Source organism: Oncorhynchus nerka, linkage group LG6 (assembly GCF_034236695.1).
Source record: "Oncorhynchus nerka isolate Pitt River linkage group LG6, Oner_Uvic_2.0, whole genome shotgun sequence".
In the NCBI taxonomy this organism is placed as follows: domain Eukaryota; kingdom Metazoa; phylum Chordata; class Actinopteri; order Salmoniformes; family Salmonidae; genus Oncorhynchus; species Oncorhynchus nerka.
The window spans coordinates 17,953,968-17,978,924 of NC_088401.1; the positions used below are offsets into that span (position 1 = coordinate 17,953,968).

The 24,957-nt window shown below is 45.7% G+C and overlaps 3 protein-coding genes across 4 annotated transcripts in view; 1 reads left to right on the top strand and 2 right to left on the bottom strand.

Annotated features, from left to right (window-relative positions):
• Window positions 1–616: 616 nt before the first annotated feature.
• On the bottom strand, window positions 617–3,230 carry LOC115130109 (eukaryotic translation initiation factor 1A, X-chromosomal-like). The gene is made up of 6 exons (XM_029660885.2): window positions 2,987–3,230; window positions 2,100–2,183; window positions 1,550–1,653; window positions 1,388–1,469; window positions 1,117–1,193; window positions 617–931 (listed from the first exon to the last, which is right to left on the bottom strand). The coding sequence occupies exons 1-6, from the start codon at window positions 3,000–3,002 to the stop codon at window positions 926–928; spliced, it is 369 nt and encodes a 122-aa protein (XP_029516745.1). The 5' UTR covers window positions 3,003–3,230; the 3' UTR covers window positions 617–925.
• A 338-nt stretch (window positions 3,231–3,568) lies between these two features.
• Window positions 3,569–7,202, top strand: LOC115130108 (zinc finger protein Xfin-like). The gene is made up of 2 exons (XM_029660884.2): window positions 3,569–4,238; window positions 4,879–7,202. The coding sequence occupies exons 1-2, from the start codon at window positions 3,951–3,953 to the stop codon at window positions 6,322–6,324; spliced, it is 1,734 nt and encodes a 577-aa protein (XP_029516744.2). The 5' UTR covers window positions 3,569–3,950; the 3' UTR covers window positions 6,325–7,202.
• A 24-nt stretch (window positions 7,203–7,226) lies between these two features.
• LOC115130107 (ribosomal protein S6 kinase alpha-3-like) overlaps window positions 7,227–24,957 on the bottom strand; it is a 48,743-nt gene continuing 31,012 nt past the window's right edge. The window contains exons 5-22 of one of the 2 annotated variants that reach the window (XM_065019333.1): window positions 19,198–19,278; window positions 19,036–19,115; window positions 17,867–17,973; window positions 17,744–17,781; window positions 17,452–17,594; window positions 16,846–16,916; window positions 14,798–14,886; window positions 14,610–14,674; window positions 14,423–14,525; window positions 14,201–14,313; window positions 13,684–13,806; window positions 13,454–13,543; window positions 12,659–12,817; window positions 12,268–12,429; window positions 10,112–10,188; window positions 9,833–9,950; window positions 9,571–9,711; window positions 7,227–9,455 (exon numbers count right to left, since the gene is read on the bottom strand). In XM_065019333.1, the coding sequence (XP_064875405.1) occupies window positions 9,333–9,455; window positions 9,571–9,711; window positions 9,833–9,950; window positions 10,112–10,188; window positions 12,268–12,429; window positions 12,659–12,817; window positions 13,454–13,543; window positions 13,684–13,806; window positions 14,201–14,313; window positions 14,423–14,525; window positions 14,610–14,674; window positions 14,798–14,886; window positions 16,846–16,916; window positions 17,452–17,594; window positions 17,744–17,781; window positions 17,867–17,973; window positions 19,036–19,115; window positions 19,198–19,278 (1,883 nt within the window). In that variant the 3' untranslated portion in view covers window positions 7,227–9,332. Of the gene's footprint in view, window positions 9,456–9,570; window positions 9,712–9,832; window positions 9,951–10,111; window positions 10,189–12,267; window positions 12,430–12,658; window positions 12,818–13,453; window positions 13,544–13,683; window positions 13,810–14,200; window positions 14,314–14,422; window positions 14,526–14,609; window positions 14,675–14,797; window positions 14,887–16,845; window positions 16,917–17,451; window positions 17,595–17,743; window positions 17,782–17,866; window positions 17,974–19,035; window positions 19,116–19,197; window positions 19,279–24,957 lie in introns of both variants that reach the window. The other variant, XM_065019332.1, reaches the window with a different exon arrangement.

Below are 24,957 nucleotides of genomic sequence, written 5' to 3' on the forward strand. Positions count from 1 at the left end.
ATGAGCTGCAGCCAACTCCTCTGTAGATGCCAAGCAGCACATGACATCTTTGGCATGACAGTGAAGAAACAGAGGAATTGACTCCAGCAGCAGCAGACTGGACCACCAGGGTAGTTAGGAGGTAGCCATTACAACAGCAGACTGGACCACCAGGGTAGTTAGGAGGTAGCCATTACCTCTGACAGAACTCGGCGATCTCTAAACCGCAGCTGGGGGGGTCACAAAGCAGGAACAAGTAGAAAAAACCAATTAACATTCCTAAATATTCTGAAATAACATGAAATGGACATTGGTATAATTGACAAATATCCAATTTTCTAGATTATTTTAGGAAATAGATCAAAAGAAGTAGCTATTTCTGAACGTTTTTCAAAGGTGGGCCTAACTTCCTTGAACGTGGTGATGCTTTGTGACACACCCCTCCGGGAGTTGATCAAAACATAAAACCAACAGACAAAATACACATGGAGAAACAAAAGAAAAACAGACTGTTGAAAAACAGAGGCATCTTCAGGAGGAATCAGTTTTACATAATCAATAAACATATTTAATCCTAACTAATATAAAGAGCGTTGCTAACTATCAACTATGATACAGAACGCAGGACAAAACAGAAAATGGTTCATATTTTTATTGCAAATCTAGAGATTCTATACTTGTAAGTAAATTCCACTCCACATGAAATCGATATAAATACATTAAAAAAAAGACACCGCAAGAAATTGCGAGCAGCTGCAGGCATGTTATCAATGAGTTAGTGGGAGGGTTGAACGCCCTTGAAATATGTTGTGTGGGCGGGGTCGTCAATAGGTAACACAGCCACAAATGTGGGCAGAGGGTACAGTGATTCCAGTAGAGAAGTATCAAAGTCCTGTGCTGATTTTCAGAGCAGATGGTAAAAATTACACCTTCCCCTAGAAGGTCCTTAGATCTGGAGAATAATGACAGAGGAAAGAAAGTGGGGGTGAGAGGAGGTGGGTAGGGGGGCGAGAGGTGGGTAGAGAGGGGGCAGGGAGGGGAAAGAGATACAGATAGAGGGTCACCAGATGGTTAATCCTGTCATTGCAGCAGTTCCAACCTACAGAAAGCAATACAAGATGCTGATTGAGCACTTACGTCATCAATGTCCTCATCATCATCTCCGATGTCTTCATCGTCCCCGGGACCGAAGGTATCCGTCTCATTGATCTTGGCTGAGAGGGGAGGAGACAGGAAGAGGAGGAGTCAGAGACAACAAGGATGTGCAAACAAAACAACCCATGAATTTAACATCTACAAAACCAATGGTAGTCAGTCATAATGGGCTGTCAATAATTTCTAGCTTTCTTTCCTCATCTCTTCTCCACTAATTCCAATCCCATTAGCTGTTACCGTAGCGACTACTCACCGTGCTCCGGCAGTTCTCCGTAGGCCTTCAGACTCCTGGCCTCGTCTGCATTGTACTTCAGGATCACATCAGCTTTGTTGTCCTATAGCAGAAAAAAAACATTGAGTCTGCATCATTCAGGGTTTTCCCTTGTGTGTCAATATGATGGGCGTGTGTTCCTACCTTTTTCCTGAGTTTTCCTCTGATGTGGCAGAGCCGCTTAACTCCGTCAAAACACATGGCTTCCAACCTCCCATTACCCAACATCTTAATCACCTGGGCATATTCTGCAGGAAAGAGAGAAGGACTTAACATACGCAACATCACAGGAGTTGGGAACACCTGAGTGTACTCTACAGCACATGGGAGAGGGTTACATTGCTCCCACGGAGTAGGGCCATGTTGATCATTATGCTTGTATAACTTCACCCTCAATAGAACACACGTCTGCTCTAAAAACAGGGCTGCATTTTTATCTGCATTCCAGAAACTTGGGAAAAAGGGAGCTGTACATTCTAGAACATTGTTAGGAGCAGTTGAGTTATTCCATACTGGGGAGAGACTGGCAGTTCTAATTCTAGAACTGGTGTGCGTGCAGGCTTTTGCTCCAGCCAAAGCACTAACACACCAACTAATCATAGTCTTCAACAAAGACTTGATTCAGCCATGTTGCTGTTTGGCTGGAACAAAAGCCTACACCCACACAAGGCCTGGCAGAGACCCCTCCACTCACCCTGCCCGTCCTCTTTGAACACCAACTCTCTCTTCTCTGACTCGTTCTCATTCTTTCCACGTCGACGATTCTTTCCTCCCTTACCTGGAGAGGACAGAGATAAACAAATTAAGTCATACAGACCACTCACATTTTCGTCATTTAGCAAGACACTTTCGCTCAGACTGTATTTAACTACTATAGCTATGTCAGGTAAAGGTTTTGAGTTTCCACTATGAAATCAGAGTACCACACCCAATAGATACCTAACCTATACTGTTTTATTATAGTGTTTCAATGTCAACCCCACATCACCAACTTTTATTCTATCTAACCTTTATTTAACTAGGCAAGTCATTTAAGAACAAATTCTTATTTACAATGACGGTCTACTCCGGCCAAACCCCCGACGATGCTGGTTCAATTGTGCCGCCTGGATTCGAACCAGGTACTATAGTGACGCCTCTTGCACTGAGATGCAGTGCCTCAAGACTGCTGCACCACTCGGGAGTCCAACTACAGGAGGTACATGATGTGTTACAGCAACATGTGAAAATGTTTTACAGGAATAGAGCGCAGATATGCCATATGGCCAACTACAGTCAGTACGTAAAACCTTCAGGCAAATGTAGCTAGCTGACTGTGGATTGAATGGGTTCTACTACAGTTGCTAGTTAGACGACAGGTCATGTGCGCCCTTAACAGTACAATTTAACGTCAGAACGACAATACAGCGAGCTGGCTGCTCTTAATTTACATAGGCTGTACGTACCTAGATTTGTGAAAATATATGCTACGAAGCTGGTGGTTACCGTTAGTCATTATGTTAGCTAGCTATTCAACTGTGTCACGTTTTCAATGCGTGTAGAGACTGAAGTAGTCAGAGACTGCAGGACAAGATCCTTTACCTTTATTCTTGGGCATATTCTTTACAGCTCAGATCTTCTCTTCGTCCCGTGGTGATTGGGTGGCGCTTACTGCTATATGAACAATAATGAGAAAGAAAAACTGCCCAATTTCTCCCGGCAGAATTCACGGAAAACCAATTCACCACTTGTGCACCGGTTTACGCATGACATGTCATACAAAATGGTAAAGCTTTATTTACACATGTGAAACAGCAATACACCATGCTAGCTAGTTACTGTCTTTCTTTATCATAAGTTTCGGAATGCAACAATATTACACATTTAAATCAAACACACCAAACCATTACACAAATCATATATTCATTTGAAAATATCTTTGTAAATGTACTTACTTGGGAAAGGACCACAGACACAGTGGAAACATATGGAACGTATTGACGAATATTTTAACATTTTCATATGCTGGAACTGGGTAAGTGTTTACAATAATAAAACCTATCGATTAAATATACATTTTATATGATCCATTCGAATAAAAATAATATAGCCTAGGTTAAATGCTCGTTCAGTAGAAACACTCCACTACAGTAGGTGGCGATAGAGCACATTTTCTGATGATAATAAAACAAGAAGAACAACTTGCTAGCTATTTTAGCAATCCATGATAAATTATAACATTTTGGTAGCTGGAAAATATGATTGTAGTTGAATTTACACATATCCATTGATATTTCTGAATTCGCCACTGTTCGAACTTCATAGCCAGATAGAGAGAAAGTGGAAAGTCAACGTGCGGATATAAATTAGTTACTCTACACTGTAGATAGCTTAGCCACAGTGCTAACTGATAGCAGACAGCAATAACAAAGATACTGGTAGTCCGGGTCAGTGTGTGCAAACGCAGCTGTCACACCTCGGCGACGACACAACATTTGTAGCTAAAACGTACATCAAGTTGTGACTCAGTTTCATTAGAAAATAACTGGCTAAAGAGAAGAACGCAATGGGAATCCATAAATGCATTGTTAGAGGATGCGCCAATCAATCGGACGCAATTATTCATTACAGTTTACCAGAGGAACCCCGGAGACGCCAACGGTGGCTACAGTTTATCAATGGAAGCAACCCGGGAGAGCAAATTCCAGATGTTTCCCGTTTATGTGGCGACCACTTTGCAGAAGAGTGCTTCACAAAACTTGATCTCGGTTTCACCACGAGGTTAATATTACATCTTGACGCAATCCCATCGATTTATTCCTCTGATAAAACATCGGCTTATCGGAAACACACGGTGAGTATGATATTCGCGCTATGAGGCTAGCCTACAAGTATTATTATTATTTGTACATGTTTTATTAAACTTAATTTAACATTGTGCCAAACTGTTGTTTAGGCTATAGCATCAAAAACAGTAGCCTAGGCTATAGGATCATTAATCAAAGACAATAGACTGGAAAGGTTTTAGTAGAGAAGATGGCGGCGCAATTGCTTCAAACATTTGCCGTCAATTAACTAGTTAATTTCTTTAACTTTTCACTCCATCAACAAAAACATATTTTTAGTTCTTATAGGCGGATCTTGAAAGACTTTATAGCTATCTAAAATTGCTTTCCAGGCCTAGCCTACAGTTTATTAAACCAAGTGTAGCCCTGAACTAGTAGTATCTATCTGTGCACACAGGAAGCTCTGATTCAAACTCAGATTTAGCAGATATGCAAAGTTTATATTGTCAAAATCCGTCCTTTGATCACCAAATAGGCTTTTACGCTGACCAACTAACGAAGCAAATAACATATTTTGACATAGCTTGCAGAGCTGGTGAATCTGAGCTTTCTGGGTGTTAGAGGTACATGAAGCACAACCTTCAACACTAAAACTTTAATAGAATAATGTTGCTTCTAAATGAAACACTTCATGTTCATCTCTAACAGGTGTACACTGAGAGGGCGAAGGGGACTGGGATGGTGGAAGGCAAAATGGCCGGCATCAAGGAGGAGCCAGTGGACAGGGAGTTGGATTCGCAGGTGAATCGTTGGAACAATTTGTTGGGTTCACTCAGCAAGTCGTTTAGTTCAATCAAAGAGGAAGATGTTGGGGAGGATGAGAGCATTGCAGAGAGCTATGACCAGATTAGAGTGGTGAAAATAGGAGACTCGCACACAGGAGAGAGGAAGGATGATGGAGGAGAGTATGGGATGGAATACTCACACACTCACCCATATGAAGGAGAGGATGGAGGCTATGATGCCATGGTAACAGAGCTTCACAGGAAAGAGAAAATGAATGTGACGGTTCGTGAGGGGGAGGTGGAGGGAGTGTTTGTGATAGAAAACTCAAACCCAGAGGAGGAGGAGGAAAGTAGAGAATATGTGGTAGGGGAGGAGGTATGGCAGATGGAGGAATGGGGAGAGAGTAGGGCGGTAGAGATGTGGGGGGAAAAGGGGAAACGGAGAAAGCTTCCGGGGCCGCAATGGTGGAGATATGAGCAAGAGAGGAGGAAAACCCAGGAAGACGAATGGAAGATGATTGCAGAGAAGGCGAGGAAGGAAGAGAGGGAGAGACAGAAAGGTCAGACTGTGGAGGGGAAAAAGAGGGTGGCAGGGTTCCGCTGCCCACAGTGCAGCAACACCTTCCAGTACCGAAGCGAGTTACTGGAGCATAAAACCGTCTGCTGCACTAATGCGAAATACGCCTGTCCAGTGCCACTCTGCCCCCAAATCTACCGATGCAAGGCTTCCCTGAGGACTCACATTTGCTTGCACCATGTGAAGGAGGACAACAAGGAGGAAAAGGACTTGGATGCTATCCGGAAAACCAGAGGAGTCGGGGAGCATCAGAATAAATACCAACCCAGCCATAAGAAATTCTTCTGCCCACTCTGCAATACATACTACAGAAACCAGAAAGTCCTCGACAAGCACTCTCGTAGTCACACCAGTCTCCACAAAGTGATGTTGTGCTGCTCCTTCTGCTCTGTGGAGATGCTGAATAAATGCACAATGAAAAAGCACTACAAAACGGAACACCCAGGCAGGGTCCTGCGCTGTGAGATGTGTGAAAGAAACTTCTCTTCGATCGACTTCTTTCTAACACATCAGGTTAGACACGTGGCCGTGACTCCTTACTACTGCTGTGAGTGTCACGTCTACCAGCTCACCCAGAGGGGCCTCACTGTCCACCTGAAAAACCACGTTCTCAGATGCAACCAGAAGCAGCTAGACCAGCAGTCTGGGAACATCAACAAACCTGACAATACAGGGAATCATAGTACAGCCCCTCTGAAGAAAAGTCCCTCCCCTCTACCAAACAACCATGCACATCTACAAGATAACCACGCCCATCTACAAGAGATCAAAGAAGAATTTATTACCAAATAAATAGAATCTCAATCTAGTTGTGTTTAACCCCTTCCCTTTGTCCCATAACCACCCCCCTCCTCTGACATGAAAAACTGACTTGGGAACTTTATTAGTGAATATTTCTGTACAGGAGAAACCTGAGACTGGGATCAAATTATCTAACTAAAGAACAGCTACTACTTGGTTGTTACAGTAAATGAATTCTGAAGCTGTTTGATTTATCGATACAGATGGAATGGGAGAAATGACTTTCAAGCTAACTGTCATTTAGAGAGTTTAGGTTTGTAAAGATGGGATTCTTATTGGTTTTCAGATTGTAGCCCACTTGTACAGTATTTGTCACATTCACCGTGAAGGCCATGCGTCTCCAACGCGTTGTAAGCCCTTTATAAACCCCATAATATCCTACATGGTTTGTATTTACCTGTCATTCATTATAAAGATAATTCAGTTCAATCTTTTCTATTGTCCTTTTATCAATTTAGATTTTAGAGAATTGTCTTACACAACATTAGATGTAAGTAGTTTAACGTAAAATGTGATAGTCGCAAATGTAATGAAGTGTTTCTGAGTTAACATTTGGGTTTGTATTTGTTTGTAGAGTATATTATTAGCTCGTACATGATCCTAGTGCCAACTCTAGTACATTTCTATTTATGCCAGATGTATACATTAGGAACTCTCTGGGCCAATGGAAAGAAGAGAGAACTCTCTCTGGGCCAATCGGAAGCCAAGTGAACTTTCTCTGCCCAATAGAGATTAGACCGGAACGCCACTGTAGCCCTGTCATCCTGGAGCCTTTTGGTGTCGACTGGTTCCATTACAGAACATCTTTGGTGCATTGTCCTCTATGCTGTTGACTGTATGTTGTCTGAATAAAAAGCCTTTCTGTAGTAGTTACTGGTCAGTGAAAAACACAGTTGTATACTGAAGGTATTTTTATTATGTTCAATACAAAGCCCTACTGTGACTCCACTGAGATAGAAAACCAGAGAGAGGAGACAGCAGCAGGGGTGGAGGAAGGGACACTATCTCCACTGGATAGGGACAGAGGAAGGAGAGACAAAATACATCTCATCTACTCTCAAACTGGAAGGGGAAAAAAACATATAGACATCTCAAACACACAAGCTTACAGCTCTGCTACCAGTCAAGCAGAACCTGAAAGACTTTGTTACAACACATACAGAAGTGCCGAGGGAGAGCGATCGAATAGGTAGGAGTTGTCCACCGATCCAGGATCAGCTCATTAATTCAATACTACTGCTACAAGTCATTGATACTGTAGCTACATATTTTTTCATTCAATTAGACAGACAGTGCTTTAAAGGGATTGACCAGAAGTCAGCAGGTGCCAGCTGGCCCATACAGTAACATACTGGATTACCTCCACAACTGTGTCATGCCATTCCAGATGGCAGGTTGAAAGGGTTCAATTCAGCATAACATATGTCCCTTCTATCCACACATTTCTACATCCATGGACCTCTCCGACCCCACCTGTGTGCTTACATGACACAGTTAATGGACTTATAAAATGCATGGTATTTCATCTAGAAACCTGAGCTGCTGTACTGGAACAGTAGTGTCAGTTCAGTGTCGGACACAGACTCCTCATGGCGTCATCCAAGCATGCTGCTTTCAAATGTACCTAAGAACTGGGAAACACAAGGTTCAGAGGAGTCCTGAGGAGCATTTGAAGGCATCAACATATACACAGACTGGCTGTCCAGATAACCACTGCTAACACTGGTCGAGGATCAGGTTTCCCTTGGTGTCTGTAAATGTTGAGGTGTGGCGTGGACAGGGCAGGCTGTACCCAGACTGGCCCACCAAAGCCATGATTGGACCTCGGTCCAGACTGGCCTCACTCTGTGGCACTCTGTCAGTGGAGCTCTACCTGCTCTCACTCTGATGACATCACTAGTTTTGTCCCTGTCTGATGACTCAGTCACAGAAGAGGTTACCAGAGATACAACATCGTTAGACATCTGTGAACGCTTGCGAAACAGACCAAGCTGACCAGGGTTTGGGGGTTGTGAAGTCAATGAGAAAAGTAAAACATTCTTCCTTAGTTGTTCATTTTCTCAAAATCTAAATCCACAACCTAGAATTGATCCAATTTCTTAAGTAGTTGAGCGTGTTATTTCTCCAACCTCGTGAAATTGACTAACGGACACATTTTCCCAAAAAATGATATGGAAGGAGTGCCTTTGATTTGACACGACCGTTAGACCCGATGACGTGTTTCTACGCATGAGCTTAGCTAGCCAACATCGCCACAACATTGCCGAAAAGTGTGGTCTGGGATTTCTATTGGAGAATCCTTTTTAGCCTATCTTCATATTGTACTGTCTTTGAGGCTACTTAGGTTTATACACAGAGCTACATTATACAGTTCATCATCATTTTAATATGGGTCTTAAATGCATAATGCAGGTATCTCAAATGTTCCCAGAAGTACAGACATCTAAATACAGCACATTCATGTTCCTGACAATTGTCTCTTGAGTCTAGAGGCAACACGAATTGTCCAAAGCAAAGACTGGAGAGACGCTACAATGTGGTCACCATCAGCCCTGGTCCAACAGAGCTATAGGCTGTAGTTCCAGCCCTGGTCCAACAGAGCTATAGGCTGTAGTTCCAGCCCTGGTCCAACAGAGCTATAGGCTGTAGTTCCAGCCCTGGTCCAACAGAGCTATAGGCTGTAGTTCCAGCCCTGGTCCAACAGAGCTATAGGCTGTAGTTCCAGCCCTGGTCCAACAGAGCTATAGGCTGTAGTTCCAGCCCTGGTCCAACAGAGCTATAGGCTGTAGTTCCAGCCCTGGTCCAACAGAGCTATAGGCTGTAGTTCCAGCCCTGGTCTCCAGCACCAGGGGTGAAGACCACTGGGTTAGTTAATAACTGAGCAGGGTCAGGGGGGTCCCAGGTGCATCAGAGTTCTGTCCAGGTCATCTGAGGAACCAGGTCTGTCTGTCTGAGCAGAGCTCCAGCAGGGTTATAAGTCTGAGGTGAAATGTCAACGGTCAGAGGGCATTGGAGGTGAGTTTCTTCACCCCCCTCCGTTGGGCTAGAGTGGAACATCCCACGGGGTCCAGGACAGGTGGAACGTTCCTGTTGAGAGCAGAGTAGGTGGCTGCCATGGCGCTCTGCACAAAACAAAACAAATGAGATAATAAAAAATGTCAACTCACACTTTATAGTGTCATACACACAATAAAATATACTGAGATGTTAAAACAGGACATTTAGAGTGTCTGTTACCTTGACCAGGTGTGGAGCGTCCTGTCTGGTCAGTGTGAACTTGGGCAGGTGGTCTCGGTGTGTGACCCAGGGATGACACAACACCTGGCCGGCTGTCAAACGCTGGTGGGGGTCCACGTGTAACATCTTAGACACCAGCTCCTACAGGTCAGAGGTCAAAAACATATTACAACATTATCATCCATTGAGTATGTGTTTGAATGTTGACAACATTCCCTTGGCTTCGGTGTGAGTGTGTGTGTGTGTGTGTGTGTGTGTGTACCTTGGCCTCTGCTGAAACAGAGTTCCAGTATCCTCCAGTCAGAGAGAACTTCCCGCTGCCGATCCGAGCCAGGATCTCCTCTGGTGTGTCCTCTGGACCGTTGGCAAACGGAGTGAACCTGGAGAGAGAGGAGGGAGGAGAGACTTTTTTTTTTGAGGGAGAAGAGAGAAGGGTAAACAATTGCAAATACACAAACAGCCATACCAGAAGGTTAGTCCAGGGAAACATTCGCAACACACACACACACACACACACACACACATACACACACACACTTACCCTGTGAGCATAGTGTAGAGTAGGACTCCTAGACTCCAGATGTCACAGGCAGCATCATAACCCTGCTTCTTCAACACCTAGACAACACACACCCACATACTGTATGGTCAGTGGATGAGAGGGTACATGTAGAGAATATCAGAAGAAAAGACTAGTTTGAAAGAGAGAATTGTCAGAACGAAGAGGAAAGAGAGATAAGAGGGTGTGACAGAGAGGGAGAGAGAGACATATATAGAGAGAGATAGACAGAGAAAGAGACTATTAAATAATATGACATTTGAAAATATCTTTATTATTTGGTATAATGTTTATTGGACATTTTTTATTGTTTATTTCACTTTTGTTTATTATCTATTTCACTTGCTTTTGCAATGTAAACATATGTTTCCCATGCCAATAAAGCCCTTAAATTGAATTGAGAGGGAGGGAGAGACAGAGGTCAGGTATTCAGTCACAGTGGTCAAGTATTCAGTCACAGTGGTCAAGTATTCAGTCACAGTGGTCAGGTATTCTGTCACAGTGGTCAAGTATTCAGTCACAGTGGTCAGGTATTCTGTCACAGTGGTCAGGTATTCTGTCACAGTGGTCAGGTATTCTGTCACAGTGGTCAGGTATTCTGTCACAGTGGTCAGGTATTCAGTCACAGTGGTCAGGTATTCTGTCACAGTGGTCAGGTATTCAGTCACAGTGGTCAGGTATTCAGTCACAGTGGTCAGGTATTCAGTCACAGTGGTCAGGTATTCAGTCACAGTGGTCAGGTATTCAGTCACAGTGGTCAGGTATTCTGTCACAGTGGTCAGGTATTCAGTCACAGTGGTCAGGTATTCTGCCACAGTGGTCAGGTATTCTGTCACAGTGGTCAGGTATTCTGCCACTGTGTACTCTCTGTTTAGGGACAAATAGCATTCTAGTTTGCTCTATGTACAGATTCAGTGAGCATAGCCTTGCTATTGAGAAAGGCCGTAGGCAGACCTGGCTCTCAAGAGAAGACAGGCTATGTGCTCACTGCCCACAAAATGAGGTGGAAACCGAGCTGCACTTCCTAACCTCCTGTCCAATGTATGACCATATTAGAGACACATATTTCCCTCAGATTACACAGATCCACAAAGAATTCAAAAACAAAGCCGATTTTGATAAACTCATATCTACTGGGTGAAACACCACAGTGTGCCATCACAGCAGCAAGATTTGTGACCTGTTGCCACAAGAAAAAGTCAACCAGTGAAGAACAAACACCATTGTAAATACAATCCATATTTATGCTTATTTATTTTCCCTTTTGTACTTTAACCGTTTGCACATCGTTACAACACTGTATATATACATAATATGACATTTGTAATGTCTTTATTATTTTGGAACTTCTGTGAGTGTAATGTTTACTGTTCATTTTTACTGTTCATTTCACTTTTGTATATTATCTATTTCACTTGCTTTGGCAATGTTAATATATGTTTCCCATGCCTATAAAGCCCCTTGAATTGAATTGAGAGGGAGAGAGAGTGAGAGAGAGTGAGAGAGGAGAGAGAGAGAGAGAGAGGAAAGAGAGGGGGACAGAGAGAGAGAGAGAAAGCGAGAGAGAGGGGGAGAGGGAGAGAAAGAGAGGGACAGAGAGAAAGGGAGAGAGAGAGAGGGCAGGGGACAGAGAGAAAGAGAGAGAGGGGGGGACAGAGAGAAAGGGAGAGAGAGAGAGGGCAGGGGACAGAGAGAAAGAGAGAGAGGGGGGGACAGAGAGAAAGAGAGAGGGGGGACAGAGAGAAAGAGAGGGAGAGATAATGAGAGAAAGGGGGGGACAGAGAGAAAGAGAGAGGGGGAAAGAGAAAGGGGGACAGAGAGAGAGAGAGAAGGGCAGGGGACAGAGAGAGAGGGGAGGGGACAGAGAAAAGAGAGGGACAGAGAGAAAGGGAGGAGAGATAATGAGAGAGGGGGAACAGGGAAAGACAGAGAAAGAAACAGAGAGAGAGAGGGGGACAGAGAGAAAGAGGGACAGAGAGGGGGACAGAGAGAAGAGAGAAAGAGAGAGATAATGAGAGAGGGGGAACAGAGAGAAAGAGAGAGGGGGGAACAGAGAGAAAGAGGGGGGGACAGAGAGAAAGAGAGAGGGGGGAACAGAGAGGGAGAGAGAGAGACAGAGTGTGTGGCATGGTACATACCTCTGGAGCTACAAAGTTAGCTGTGTAGCACGGCGTCATCAGCAGGCCGTTCTCAGCTCTCAGCTGCTTGGCAAAACCAAAGTCACAGATCCTGATGGACTCAGCGTTCCCACTCTCATCCACATACAGGATATTACTGGGCTTCAGGTCCCTGTGCACCACCTGGCAGTCAATCAACCAATCAGTCAATTCATAAATGAATCAATCACACACATCAACCCATTGAAAGACAACTGGTATGCTGCAAAGAAAAACAATAATAAAAAGACAAGTAGGATCAAAGGGTTATAACTTGATATGCCCTCCTACTGAAGAGTCATTTAACACACACACGCACGCACGCACACACAGTCACACACACACAGTCACACACACACACACTCACACTTACCCCCTGTATGTGTAGGTACTCAACAGTCTTGGTGATGGTGTATAGGACAGCGCTAGCTTCTCTCTCTGAGAAGAACTTCTGTCTCAGTATCTTATCCAGCAGCTCTCCTCCCTTCATGAGCTCTGTGACCAGATATACTGTCCTACCGTCATCAAACACCTACAGCAGAGACGCAGGGTTATACCAGTGCAATAGTGTGTGTGTGTTTTTGTTTAACTATCCTTGTGGGCACCAGAATTCCTCACAAGGATAGTAAAACAAAGAACATTCGGACAAGTGGGGACATTTCGCCGGTCCCCACGAGGAAAAATGCTATTTTAGGCTGAGGCGTCAGGTTTAGGGGTTAGGGGGTACGGTTAGGTATGGTTATAGGGTTGGGGGTTAGGGTTAAGGTTAGTGTTATGGCTCGGTTAGGGTTAGGGTTAGGGGTACGGTTAGGTATAGTTATAGGGTTAGGGGGTTAGGGTTAAGGTTAGTGTTATGGCTCGGTTAGGGGTTAGGGGGTACGGTTAGGTATAGTTATAGGGTTAGGGGGTTAGGGTTAAGGTTAGTGTTATGGCTCGGTTAGGGTTAGGGGTTAGGGGGTACGGTTAGGTATAGTTATAGGGTTAGGGTTAAGGTTAGTGTTATGGCTCGGTTAGGGTTAGGGGGTACGGTTAGGTATAGTTATAGGGTTAGGGTTAAGGTTAGTGTTATGGCTCGGTTAGGGTTAGGGAAAACAGGATTTGGGATGGGAATCAATTCTTTGGCCCCCCCACAAGGATATCAATACAAAAATGTGTGTGTGAGACTCACGTCCTTTAGTGTGATGACGTTGGGATGTTGTCCGTATCTCATTAGGATCTCCACCTCCTCTGTTGGGTCTCTGTTGGCCTTACTGATGATCTACATTACACAGAGACACACACACACACACACACAGTGTTCTGGGGTTGAAACCAATACCAACTTGTGTGTATGTATGGCTCTGAATACTAACAATACAATGGTCAATATCAGTGCTTTCTGGGGGGTGTGTGTATCACCTTAACCGCGTACTCCATGCCAGTGGCCTTGTGTATACAGCGTTTGCAGACAGAGTATGATCCCAGTCCTATTTCCTCCTTGACTTCATATGCTTCTGACAGCTGGGACATATTCCTGTGTAGCTGCTACACACACACACACACACACACACACACACACACACACACACACACACACACACACACAGATGAAAAATCATAAATGACAAGATCCTGTGTGTGTGTGTGCGTGTATGTGCGTGCATGCGTGTGTGTGTGTGTCTGCCTGTGTGTGTGTGTCTGTGTCTGTGTACGTGCGTGTGTATGTGTGCGTGTCTGTGCATGTGTGTGTCAGTGTGTGTGTGTGTCTGTGTGTGTGTCTGTATGTGTGTCTGTGTGTGTGTCTCTGTGTCTCTGTGTGTGTGTCTGTGTGTGTCTCTGTGTGTGTCTCTGTGTGTGTCTGTGTGTGTGTCTCTGTGTGTGTCTCTGTGTGTGTCTCTGTGTGTGTATGTGTGTGTGTATGTGTGTGTGTGTGTACCTGTACTACAGTAGTCTGTAGTGGTTGTGTCTCTTCCTCTGATGTAATGGCTACAAAGCTGAATCCTCGGAACAGCTGGTGGGCGTTGGCACTGGGCGGAACCCCCGGGGAATCTACACACACACAAGTGGTTGAACGTCAAAAGATGAAAGCGTAATTGAGGCATGGATGGATAGAGAGACGTGTGTGTGCGCACGCAAGTGTGTGTGCGTGTGTGCGTACCTTTGGGTGTTTTAGCGGTGAACTCTGGGTCGAAATAGAAGGTGTCGTCAGGTCGTCCCGTAGCAGGTTTGAAGGGAGGGTGGAGCTCTCTACGGAACAGTTTCTGCACACAGAGATAGAGAACACATGATATGGTATATACTGACAGCCTCTGAAACACAGTGAGAAGAGACGTCTCATCACTCACGTTCCAGTCTATGGTGCAGTAGAAGTTGTGTCTTTTAATCTCCTCCACTCCGTCTGGGCCGGCCCCTACAGAGAACAGAACCAGAAGTTACACTTCAGCACAGATCTGGGATCAGATTAACTCCCTCAATCCTAACATTAACCATTAGGGGGAAATCTTAACCCTGACCTAAGATCAGGTTGTGTTACCTAGCCTGTTAGTAGGGTTGCGTTTGAAAAGGTTCCTCAGGAGACTCTGGGCTTCGGAACTCAAAAACTGCGGCATCCCCAACTTAGCCCTGAGGAGAGAAATAGGTCAAAGAAAGAACGGAAGGAATGCAGAAGGGAAGGCAGTGATAGAGGGACAATAGAGTACATGAGACAGTGCAGTTATTGACACAGTCATCACATATCAACCTGTATTCAATCTGACTGAATGTCCAGACACCCAGTATCAGTAACACACACAGGAAACTAACTCAGCGTTTAACAGAAACCATCTCAGCAGCCTAGAGAAAGAAACATTCTCAACATTTTCCACTGAGAGGGAGAGATAAATCATTCTGTGTTGAAATCGCTCTTACCCATCCCATTTCTTGTGCACTTTCCTGCACCCTTCCTCTCTTTACCATTCCATCTCTCTCCTGCTTTACCCCCCTCTTTCTCTCCATCTCTCTTCCACACTTCCTCTCTCTCCCCATCTCTCCCCTCTCCCAGCCTTCCTCTCTCCTCCTCTCTCTCTCTCTCTCTCTCTCTCTCTCTCCCCCACCCTTACTCTCTCCTCCTCTCTCTACCAATCTCTCCCCTCTTCCCCCTTCCCCTCTCTCTCTCTCTCCATCTCTCCCCTCTTCCACACTTCCTCTCTCTCCCCATCTCTCCCTCTCCCAGCCTTCCTCTCTCCTCCTCTCTCTCTCTCTCTCTCTCTCTCTCTCTCTCCCCACCCTTACTCTCTCCTCCTCTCTCTCCCCATCTCTCCCCCTTCCCCCTTCCCTCTCTCTCTCTCTCTCCCCTCTTCCCCCTTCCCCTCTCTCTCTATCTCTCCCTCTTTCCTCCCTCTCTCTCTCTCTCTCTGTCTCTCTCTCCATCTCTCCCCTCTACCCCCTTCCTCTCTCTCTCCCCTCTTCCCCCTCTCTCCCCTCTTCCTCCTCTCTCTCTCCCCCTCTTCCTCCTCTCTCTCTCCATCTCCCCCTCTCTCTCTCTCTCTCCATCTCTCCCCTCCCCCCTCTCTCTCTCTCCCCCTCTTTCCCCTCCCCCCCTCTTTCTCTCTCTCTCTCTCTCTCCCCTCTTCCTCCTCTCTCTCTCCACCCCCCTCTCTCTCTCCATCTCTCCCCTCTACCCCCTTTCTCTCTCTCCCCCTCTTCCCCCCCCTCTCTCTCCCCTCTTCCTCCTCTCTCTCTCCCCTCTTCCTCCTCTCTCTCTCCATCTCCCCCTCTCTCTCTCTCTCTCTCCATCTCTCCCCTCTACTCCCTCTCTCTCCCTCTCTCCCCCCCTCTCTCTCTCTCCCTCTTCCTCCTCTCTCTCTCTCCATCTCCCCCTCTCTCTCTCTCTCTCTCTCTCTCTCTCTCTCTCTCTCCATCTCTCCTCTCTTCCCTTTCCCTCTCTCTCTCTCTCTCCCGTCTTCCCCCTCCCTCTCTCTCTCTCTCCCGTCTTCCCCCTCCCTCTCTCTCTCTCTCTCTCCCCGTCTTCCCCCTCCCTCTCTCTCTCCCTCTTCCCCCTCTCTCTCTCCCTCTTCCTCCTCTCTCTCTCCCCTCTTCCTCCTCTCTCTCTCCATCTCTCCCCTCTACTCTCTCCCTCTCTCTCTCTCTCTCTCCCTCTTCCCCCTCTCTCTCTCTCTCTCTCTCTCCCCTCTTCCTCCTCTCTCTCTCTCACCCCCCCTCTCTCTCCCGTCTTCCCCCTCCCTCTCTCTCTCTCTCCATCTCTCCCCTTTCCCTCTCTCTCTCTCTCTCCCGTCTTCCCCCTCCTCTCTCTCTCCCGTCTTCCCCCTCCCTCTCTCTCTCTCCCCCTCCCTCTCTCTCTCTCCCTCTCTCTCCCGTCTTCCCCCTCCCTCTCTCTCTCTCTTACCCTCCCTGTATCTCCCCCTGTCTGTCATCAACATCTAACAGCCCACTTAGCTATGTCCATTTTCCTGCTTTTATCACTCTTCTAGTCTGAGTGGAACAACTATTTCTGAGCTGCCTCAGCATAGAACAAATTCAAACACAGTCTTGTAAACACATTGCTCCAGTGAGATGAAAAAAGACCCGGTGGAAGAGACTCACTTGAGGATCATGGTCATGGTCTCCTTGCGGTCTTTCCCCTGGAATGGTAGTGTTCCGGTCAGCATCTCAAACTGCCAGAGGATGAAGAGATGAAGAGTTTCACACAACCTACCAACCAACCCAACTACAACGTAACTACAACCTAACCACTACCTAACTACTACCTACCGACTACCTAACTACAACCTAACGACAACCTAACCACTACCTAACTACTACCTACCGACTACCTAACTACAACCTAACGACAACCTAACCACTACCTAACTACTACCTACCGACTACCTAACTAGAACCTAACTACTACCCAACTACTACCTACCAACTACCTAACTACAACCTAACGACAACCTAACCACTACCTAACTACTACCTACCGACTACCTAACTACAACCTAACGACAACCTAACCACTACCTAACTACTACCTACCGACTACCTAACTACAACCTAACGACAACCTAACTACTACCTACCGACTACCTAACTACAACCTAACGACAACCTAACCACTACCTAACCACAACCTAACCACAACCTGTAACACAACACAAATAAGGAACAGGTAAATAAACATTATAAGGTGTGTGGCCCCACCCCTCTCACCATGAGCACGCCGTAGGACCACCAATCAGCGCTGGTGGTGTGACCTCTTCTGTTGACCACCTCCGGAGCCATGTACTCCACTGTCCCACAAAACGAATAGGCCTTGTTCTCATGGTCTATAGACTCCTTACTGAGGCCGAAGTCTACACACACACATACACACACACACACATCAACACACGAGTAAGCTTTGTTCTCAGGACATACCGTCTGCAGTAAGAATAGACACATTCAAATAGAAAAACAAACCACACACACACACACACACACACACAGGTCTGATATCACTCACCCGTCAGCTTAATGTGTCCCTCCTCGTCTAGCAGAATGCTGAAAAGACAGAAATGGATCTTTGGACAAAGATACTAAACGTGTGTGTGTGTGTGTGTGTGTGTGTGTGTGTGTGTGTATGTACTTCTCTGGTTTGAGGTCTCTGTAGATGATGCCCAGGCTGTGAAGGTGGTCCAGCGCCAGGGCCAACTCTGCCAGGTAGAACTTCACATCCTCCTCTGTGAACATCACCTACACAAAGAGAGGAGAGGAGGGTGAGACACTCCACACCAACACACACTCCACACCAACACACTCCACACCAACACACGCCACACCAACACACACGCCACACCAACACACACTCCACAACAACACACACGCCACACCAACACACACGCCACACCAACACACACTCCACACCAACACACACCACACCAACACACACGCCACACCAACACACACGCCACACCAACACACACGCCACACCAACACACACCCACACCAACACACACGCCACACCAACACACACGCCACACCAACACACACGCCACACCAACACACACTCCACACCAACACACACGCCACACCAACACACACGCCACACCAACACACACGCCACACCAACACACACGCCACACCAACACACACGCCACACCAACACACACGCCACACCAACACACACTCCACACAACACACACACACCAACACACACGCCACACCAACACACACGCCACACCAACACACACTCCACAACAACACACACGCCACACCAACACACACGCCACACCAACACACACGCCACACCAACACACACGCCACACCAACACACATGCCACACCAACACACACGCCACACCAACACACACGCCACACCAACACACTGCCACACCAACACACACTCCACACCAACACACACGCCACACCAACACACACGCCACACCAACACACACTCCACAACAACACACACGCCACACCAACACACACTCCACACCAACACACACTCCACAACAACACACACGCCACACAAACACACACGCCACACCAACACACACGCCACACCAACACACACGCCACACAAACACACACGCCACACCAACACACACTCCAACACACGCCACACCAACACACACTCCACACCAACACACACGCCACACCAACGCCACTCCAACACACACGCCACACCAACGCCACACCAACACACACTCCACACCAACACACACTCCACACCAACACACACGCCACACCAACGCCACTCCAACACACACGCCACACCAATGCCACTCCAACACACACGCCACACACATGCCCTCACCTCTTTAGACAGTCGTGTGAAGAGGTCTCCTCCTCGTAGGAAGTCCAGGATGAGGTAGAGTTTCCCTTCTGTTTGGAATGCTGAGAGACATCTGATTGGTTACCAGGGGACTGATGTTGTTATTGACTCACTGTAGTACTGAGCTGTGATTGGCTAACTCACCATAGTGCAGTTTAACGATGAAGGGATGGTTGACCTCCACCAGAATGTCTCTCTCCATCTTAGTCCTCACCCTGTCACGCACTGCAACACACACACACACACACACACACACACACACACACACACACACACACACACACACACACACACACACACACACACACACACACACACACACAGTATTAAAACATACAGAGTCCCTCTATATATCTTTATTCCCCTCTACCTATCCCCCTCCCTCTATATATCTTTATTCCCCTCTACCTATCTACCTCCCTCTATATATCTTTATTCCCCTCTACCTATCTACCTCCTCTATATATCTTTATTCCCTCTACCTATCCCCTCCCTCTATATATCTTTATTCCCTCTACCTATTCCCCTCCCTCTATATATCTTTATTCCCCTCTACCTATCTACCTCCCTCTATATCTTTATTCCCTCTACCTATCTACCTATCTATCCTCCCCTCTATATATCTTTATTCCCTCCTACCTATCTACCTCCCTCTATATATCTTTATTCCCTCTACCTATCTACCTCCCTCTATATATCTTTATTCCCCTCTACCTATCCCTCCCTCTATATATCTTTATTCCCCTCTATCTATCTACCCCCTCCCTCTATATATCTTTATTCCCCTCTACCTATTCCCTCCCTCTATATATCTTTATTCCCCTCTACCTATCCCTCCTCTATATATCTTTATTCCCCTCTACCTATCTACCTCCCTCTATATATCTTTATTCCCCTCTACCTATCTACCTCCCTCTATATATCTTTATTCCCCTCTACCTATCTACCTCCCTCTATATATCTTTATTCCCCTCTACCTATCTACCTCCCTCTATATATCTTTATTCCCCTCTACCTATCCCCTCCCTCTATATATCTTTATTCCCCTCTACCTATCTACCTCCCTCTATATATCTTTATTCCCTCTACCTATCTACCTCCCTCTATATATCTTTATTCCCCTCTACCTATCTACCTCCCTCTATATATCTTTATTGCCCTCTACCTATCTACCTCCCTCTATATATCTTTATTCCCCTCTACCTATCTACCTCCCTCTATATATCTTTATTCCCCTCTACCTATCTACCTCCCTCTATATATCTTTATTCCCTCTACCTATCTACCTCCCTCTATATATCTTTATTCCCCTCTACCTATCTCCCCTCCCTCTATATATCTTTATTCCCTCTACCTATCTACCTCCCTCTATATATCTTTATTCCCTCCCTATCCCTCCCTCTATATATCTTTATTCCCCTCTATATATCTATCCCCCTCCCTCTATATATCTTTATTCCCTCTACCTATCTACCTCCCTCTATATATCTTTATTCCCCTCTACCTATCCCCTCCCTCTATATATCTTTATTCCCCTCTACCTATCTACCTCCCTCTATATATCTTTATTCCCCTCTACCTATCTACCTCCCTCTATATATCTTTATTCCCCTCTACCTATCTACCTCCCTCTATATATCTTTATTCCCCTCTACCTATCTACCTCCCTCTATATATCTTTATTCCCTCTATCTACCTATATATCTTTATTCCCCTCCCTCTATATATCTTTATTCCCTCTCTTCCCCTCTATCCTATCCCTCCCTCTATATATCTTTATTCCCTCTACCTATCTACCTCCCTCTATATATCTTTATTCCCCTCTACCTATCTACCTCCCTCTATATATCTTTATTCCCCTCTACCTATCCCCCTCCCTCTATATATATTTATTCCCCTCCCTCTATATATCTTTATTCCCCTCTACCTATCCCCCTCCCTCTATATATCTTTATTCCCTCTACCTATCCTTCTCCCTCTATATATCTTTATTCCCTCTACCTATCTACCTCCCTCTATATATTCCCCTTTATCTACTTTATTCCCCTCCCCTCTATATCCCTCCCTCCTCCCTCTATATATATCTTATTCCCCTACCTCTATATATCTTTATTCCCCTCTACCTATCTACCTCCCTCTATATATCTTTATTCCCCTCTACCTATCTACCTCCTCTTTATTCCCTCTATCTCCCTTATTCTTTATCCTCTACCTATCTACCTCCCTCTATATATCTTTATTCCCTCTACCTATCTACCTCCCTCTATATATCTTTATTCCCTCTACCTATCTACCTCCCTCTATATATCTTTATTCCCTCTACCTCTATCCCCTCCCTCTATATATCTTTATTCCCCTCTACCTATCTACCTCCCTCTATATATCTTTATTCCCTCTACCTATCCCCTCCCTCTATATATCTTTATTCCCTCTACCTATCCCCTCCCTCTATATATCTTTATTCCCCTATCCCCCTCTATATATCTTTATTCCCCTACCTATCTACCTCCCTCTATATATCTTTATTCCCCTCTACCTATCCCCCTCCTCTATATATCTTTATTCCCCTCTACCTATTCCCCCTCCCTCTATATATCTTTATTCCCTCTACCTATTCCCCTCCCTCTATATATCTTTATTCCCTCTACCTATTCCCCTCCCTCTATATATATTTATTCCCTCTACCTATCCCCTCCTCTATATATCTTTATTCCCTCTACCTATCTACCTCCCTCTATATATCTTTATTCCCTCTACCTATCCTATCTTTATTCCTCCCTCTATATATCTTTATTCCCCTCTACCTATCTACCTCCCTCTATATATCTTTATTCCCCTCTACCTATCCCCCTCCCTCTATATATCTTTATTCCCTCTACCTATTCCCCTCCCTCTATATATCTTTATTCCCTCTACCTATTCCCCTCCCTCTATATATCTTTATTCCCTCTACCTATTCCCCTCCCTCTATATATCTTTATTCCCTCTACCTATCTACCTCCCTCTATATATCTTTATTCCCCTCTACCTATCTACCTCCCTCTATATATCTTTATTCCCCTCTACCTATCCCCCTCCCTCTATATATCTTTATTCCCTCTACCTATCCCCCTCCCTCTATATATCTTTATTCCCTCTACCTATTCCCCTCCCTCTATATATCTTTATTCCTCTACCTATCTACCTCCCTCTATATATCTTTATTCCCTCTACCTATCCCCTCCCTCTATATATCTTTCTGTCTCCCCCTCCTTTATCGTTCTCTCTCTCTTTCCCCCTTCCTCTATCTATCTCTCTCTCTATATTCCCTTCTTCTATCTATCTCTCTCCCTTTCCCCTTCTTCTATCTCTCTCCCCTTTCCCCCTTCTTCTATCTCTCTCCCTTTCCCCCTTCTTCCATCTATCTCTCTTCCTTTCCCCCTTCCTCTATGTATCTCTCTCTCTTTCCCCTTCTTCCATCTATGTCTCTCCCTTTCCCCCTTCTTCTATCTCTCTTCCTTTCTATCCTTCTTCCATCTATCTCTCCCTTTCCCCCTTCTTCTATCTATCTCTCTCCCTTTCCCCCTTCCTCTATCTATCTCTCTTCCTTTCCCCCTTCCTCTATCCCTCTCCCTTTCCCCTTTCTTCCATCTATCTCTCTCCTTTCCCTTTCCCCATTCTTCTATCTCTCTCTCTCCCTTTCCCCCTCTTCCATCTATCTCTCTCCTTTCCCCTTTCTTCCATCTATCTCTCTCCCTTTCCCCCTTCATCTATCTCTCTCCCCTTTCCCCATTCTTCTATCTCTCTCTCTCACTTTTCCCCTTCCTCTATCTATCTCTCTCCTTTCCCCCTTTATCTATCTCTCTCCCTTTCCCCCTTCTTCCATCTATCTCTCTTCCTTTCCCCCTTCCTCTATCTATCTCTCTCCCTTTCCCCTTCCTCTATCTATCTCTCTTCCTTTCCCCCTTCCTCTATCTATCTCTCTCCCTTTCCCCTTCTTCTATCTATCTCTCTCCTTTCCCCTTCTTCCATCTATCTCTCTTCCTTTCCCCCTTCCTCTATCTATCTCTCTCCCTTTCCCCTTCCTCTTTCTATCTCTCTTCCTTTCCCCCTTCTTCTATCTATCTCTCTTCCTTTCCCCTTCCTCTATCTATCTCTCTCCCTTTCCCCCTTCTTCTATCTATCTCTCTTCCTTTCCCCCTTCTTCTATCTATCTCTCTCCTTTCCCCCTTCTTCCATCTATCTCTCTTCCTTTCCCCCTTCTTCTATCTATCTCTCTCCCTTTCCCCCTTCTTCCATCTCTCTCTCCCTTCTCCCTTCTTCTATCTATCTCTCTCCTTTCCCCTTCTTCCATCTATCTCTCTCCCTTTCCCCTTCTTCCATCTCTCTCTCTCCCTTTCCCCCTTCTTCTATCTATCTCTCTCCTTTCCCCCTTCTTCTATCTATCTCTCTCCCTTTCCCCCTTCTTCCATCTATCTCTCTCCCTTTCCCCCTTTTTCTATCTATCTCTCTCCCTTTCCCCTTCTTCCATCTATCTCTCTCCCTTTCCCCTTCTTCCATCTCTCTCTCTCCCTTTCCCCCTTCTTCCATCTATCTCTCTCCCTTTCCCCTTCTTCCATCTATCTCTCTCCCTTTCCCCTTCTTCCATCTATCTCTCTCCCTTTCCCCCTTCTTCCATCTATCTATCTCTCCCTTTCCCCCTTCTTCCATCTATCTCTCCCTTTCTCCCTTCTTCATCTATCTCTCTCCCTTTCCCCTTCTTCATCTATCTCTCTCTCCCTTTCCCCCTTCTTCCATCTCTCTCTCTCCCTTTCCCCCTTCTTCTATCTATCTCTCTCCTTTCCCCTTTCTTCCATCTATCTCTCTCCCTTTCCCCCTTCCATCTATCTCTCTCCCTTTCCCCCTTCTTCCATCTATGTATCTCTCTCCCTTTACCCTTCTTTATCTATCTCTCTCTCTTTTCCCTTCTTCCATCTATCTCTCTCCCTTTCCCCCTTCTTCCATCTATCTCTCTCCTTTCCCCCTTCTTCCATCTCTCTCTCTCCCTTTCCCCTTCCTCTATCTATCTCTCTCCCTTTCCCCCTTTATCTATCTCTCTCCCTTTCCCCCTTCTTCCATCTATCTCTCTTCCTTTCCCCCTTCTTCTATCTATCTCTCTTCCTTTCCCCCTTCCTCTATCTATCTCTCTTCCTTTCCCCCTTCTTCTATCTATCTCTCTTCCTTTCCCCCTTCCTCTATCTATCTCTCTCCCTTTCCCCCTTCTTCCATCTATCTCTCTTCCTTTCCCCTTCTTCTATCTATCTCTCTCCCTTTCCCCCTTCCTCTTTCTATCTCTCTTCCTTTCCCCCCCTTCTTCTATCTATCTCTCTTCCTTTCCCCCTTCCTCTATCTATCTCTCTCCCTTTCCCCCTTCTTCCATCTATCTCTCTTCCTTTCCCCCTTCTTCTATCTATCTCTCTCCCTTTCCCCCTTCTTCCATCTATCTCTCTTCCTTTCCCCTTCTTCTATCTATCTCTCTCCCTTTCCCCCTTCTTCCATCTATCTCTCTCCCTTTCTCCCTTCTTCTATCTATCTCTCTCCCTTTCCCCCTTCTTCCATCTATCTCTCTCCCTTTCCCCCTTCTTCCATCTCTCTCTCCCTTTCCCCCTTCTTCCATCTATCTCTCTCCCTTTCCCCCTTCTTCTATCTATCTCTCCTTTCCCCCTTCTTCTATCTATCTCTCTCCCTTTCCCCTTCTTCCATCTATCTATCTCTCTCCCTTTACCCCTTCTTCCATCTCTCTCTCTCCCTTTCTCCTTCTTCTATCTATCTCTCTCCTTTCCCCCTTCTTCCATCTATCTCTCCCCCTTTCCCCTTCTTCCATCTCTCTCTCTCCCTTTCCCCTTCTTCTATCTATCTCTCTCCCTTTCCCCTTTCTTCCATCTA

Bases quoted from the DNA above. Each gene is read 5' to 3' on its own strand.
- LOC115130109 (XM_029660885.2), bottom strand. The intron at 1,654-2,099 runs GTGAGTGGAGGG...TCTTTCCTGCAG, and splicing joins GTTCAAAGAGGACGGGCAGG to AATATGCCCAGGTGATTAAG. The intron at 1,470-1,549 runs GTAGGAACACAC...TTTCTGCTATAG, and splicing joins GAGGAAAACTCAGGAAAAAG to GACAACAAAGCTGATGTGAT.
- LOC115130108 (XM_029660884.2), top strand. From the start codon at position 3,951: ATGGGAATCCATAAATGCATTGTTAGAGGATGCGCCAATCAATCGGAC. The intron at 4,239-4,878 runs GTGAGTATGATA...CATCTCTAACAG, and splicing joins CGGCTTATCGGAAACACACG to GTGTACACTGAGAGGGCGAA.